The 3,011-nt window shown below is 50.8% G+C and overlaps 1 protein-coding gene across 1 annotated transcript; it reads right to left on the bottom strand.

The window, feature by feature from the left end:
- Positions 1–907: 907 nt before the first annotated feature.
- LOC147577553 (uncharacterized) lies at positions 908–1,940 on the bottom strand. The gene is made up of 2 exons (XM_086676350.1): positions 1,751–1,940; positions 908–1,443 (listed from the first exon to the last, which is right to left on the bottom strand). Exons 1-2 carry the CDS (start codon positions 1,938–1,940, stop codon positions 1,061–1,063), a joined length of 573 nt encoding a protein of 190 aa, XP_086532476.1. The 3' UTR covers positions 908–1,060.
- Between the last annotated feature and the right edge of the window lie 1,071 nt (positions 1,941–3,011).

Below are 3,011 nucleotides of genomic sequence, written 5' to 3'. Positions count from 1 at the left end.
TCCAAGTTAAACTCAAATGTTAAAAGTGTGCTCACTTTTTATTATCAAATATGGCTATTGAAATATTTGCCTTAGAAACTTTTTTTGTAGGGGCGGGAGGAGGTCACCTGGGTTCCGTCAGTTAAGAGTTGGAGTCCGGATTTTGGCTCAGGTCATGATCTCACCCTCGCCCATGGTGGTAGGGCCAAGCCCTGCATGGCACTCTGAACTGGCAGAGTTGGGGGTCGGCTTGAGATTTTCTCTCTCTCTCCCTCTCGCTACCTTTCCCCCTTGCTCACATGCCTACTCTCTCTCTCTCTCTCTCTCTCTCTCAAAATAAATACACTTTAAAAAAAGTTTTTTTAATGAGTATATTCACATATAGAATTATCCACAAACTTTACTGTGTAGTTTTGGGCGACTGATTTAGTTCTTGTATCTGTTTAAAATATTTTTTTATTGCTCAGTTGTTTCAAATTACATGTGACTTTATCCACAGACGTATCTCACACTTTAAAAACTTTTTTTTAAGTTTATTTATTTATTTTGAGAGTGAGACTGAGAGAGAGAGAAGGGGCAGAGAGAGGGAGGGACAGAGGTTCCAAAGCAGGTTCTGTACTTGAAAGGAACAATCCAAATGACAGCCCTGCCTTAGTTTAAAGCTAGGTTCTCTTTTCTGCTTATTATGGATCTTTGATAAGAAATACAATTGCTGAGAAGTCTGTTTTGCTTGCTGTTTGCTACGAGCATTGTGAAGCCCTTCCTGAATGTAACCCGCTGTGTAGTAGAATGGGTTGTAAACCTTCCTAAATGTAGTCTGATAGGTAATGGAATGAGTGATTGTACATAAACTAACCGGCATTTCTCGCTTCTGTAAACCTGCTTGCTTAGCACATTCCCCACCTACCCTACCCTCTTCCCCCTTCCCCCTTTTTCCTCCCGCCACAAGTAACGGACAAAGCCTTCCCGCCAAAGGACAGACAAAGGACGCCCAATCAGAGAACAACAAATGTCCTTACTTTAAAATCAACCAATCAGGCCCCTCATAATTTGAAACCTCCCCTGTGCTATTTGTCTCTGTCTATAAAAACGCTGTACCAACCCTGATCGAGGCCTCTTGCGTCACCGGCGACGAGTGCGCAGAGGACCAGGTTCGAACCTGCAATAAACGACCCTTGCTGCTTGGCTTTGACTCACGACTCTGGTGGACTTTTGTGGGAGGTTTCGGAACTTCGGGCATTACATTTGGAGGTCCCACCGAGATCTCCCCCGAGCCCACCAGACTTCTGGTCAACGGGTCGTATCTGATTCCGATCGGTAAGTAAGCCGGCTCTAAAGTTTTTCCTCTTCTCTCTGATCTGTGTTTCTTCTCTGGAGAACCGGTTCTGTCTGGAAGCTGGTGTGACCCTGGCGGACGCGCTATAGGGCACCCGGCCGGGGTCAGTTGGAGACGTCCACTGACATCTGGGGACCTTCTTGGTCCATCTGGGGGCCTTCTTGGCCCATCTGGGACCTTCTTGGTCCATCTGGGGGCCTTCTTGGCCCATCTGGGGGCCTTCTTGGCCCATCTGGGACCTTCTTGGTCCATCTGGGGGCCTTCTTGGCCCATCTGGGGGCCTTCTTGGCCCATCTGGGACCTTCTTGGTCCATCTGGGGGCCTTCTTGGCCTATCTGGGGGCCTTCTTGGCCCATCTGGGACCTTCTTGGTCCATCTGGGGGCCTTCTTGGCCCATCTGGGACCTTCTTGGTCCATCTGGGGGCCTTCTTGGACCATCTGGGGACCTTCTTGGCCCATCTGGGGGCCTTCTTGGCCCATCTGGGGACCTTCTTGGTCCATCTGGGGACCTTCTTGGTCCATCTGGGGGCCTTCTTGGCCCATCTGGGGGCCTTCTTGGCCCATCTGGGACCTTCTTGGTCCATCTGGGGGCCTTCTTGGCCCATCTGGGACCTTCTTGGTCCATCTGGGGGCCTTCTTGGCCCATCTGGGGACCTTCTTGGTCCATCTGGGGGCCTTCTTGGCCCATCTGGGGGCCTTCTTGGCCCATCTGGGGACCTTCTTGGTCCATCTGGGGGCCTTCTTGGCCCATCTGGGGACCTTCTTGGTCCATCTGGGGGCCTTCTTGGCCCATCTGGGACCTTCTTGGTCCATCGGGGGGCCTTTTTGGCCCATCAGGATTCTTTTCTGCAGGCTGCTTACGCCCAACGCGCTTGCGAACTAAATACTTTCATTTTCTCTATGAACTTCCAGAGTGCTAAGAAATATCTCTAGGCGTCTAAAAGAAAAAACCATCTAGGCATGCCAATTGTTACCCGTATTTTGATGTGATGTGTGTCTGTGTGTCTGTCTGTGCAATCGACTGGAATGATTGTTGGGAGTCAGGGGCACGCGCCTGACTTACCCTATGTGTAGTCCCACGGCATAAGCTACGGGATTCGAGTGGGCTCTAACCCGACTTCCGCGGTGATCCTCATACGGCTTAAGGCGGTCAAAATTTATTTTGATCCGAGCAGGGGGTTTATACCTGCCCGCCCATGCTAAGAGGCACCTAAGTTCCCGCGAGGGACGCGGACGGGCGAGTACGCGAGTGCTTCTATGTCAGTCTAAATGTATTGTCACCCCTGGGCCCTTGTAATTACCGCTGTCCTAGCCATAACCCTTTCTGTTGGGCTGGCCGAGACGGCACCAGAAAGTTGGAACCGCTGCGAAAGATTCTTGTTAGTTCTTGTTTTTCTTTCATGGGTCGGATGTTTTATTGGAATTAAGTGTTTTCTCAGCTGATCAGAATTAATTATTCCATCCTTTTTCCTCTCTCCTCCTTCCTCAGCTCCCTGCGGCTTTCCCTCCCGCCCCCTGGCCAGCAGCGCCCCCTCCCCCACGTCCGTGCTGCCCGCGCCCCCTTCTCTTCTCCTCTTCCTCAGAATCATAACATGGGCCAAACGCAGAGTACCCCTCTCTCCCTCCTTCTCGCCAACTTCAGGGACGTAAAAGCTAGAGGACACAACTTAAGCCTAGACATTCGCAAAAGGAAGTT

This window comes from Puma concolor, chromosome C2 (genome assembly GCF_028749965.1).
Source record: "Puma concolor isolate L17-30 chromosome C2, mPumCon1.1.hap2, whole genome shotgun sequence".
Classification (NCBI taxonomy): Eukaryota; Metazoa; Chordata; class Mammalia; order Carnivora; family Felidae; genus Puma; species Puma concolor.
This window is presented reverse-complemented; position numbering and strand designations above follow the sequence as displayed.

Excerpts from the sequence above, each read along its gene's own strand:
- LOC147577553 (XM_086676350.1), bottom strand. The coding sequence starts at position 1,940 with ATGGACCAAGAAGGTCCCAGATGGGCCAAGAAGGCCCCCAGATGGACC. Across the intron at positions 1,444-1,750 it reads GCCAAGAAGGTCCCCAGATG|ATGTCAGTGGACGTCTCCAA; the intron begins GTCCAAGAAGGC and ends GAAGGTCCCCAG.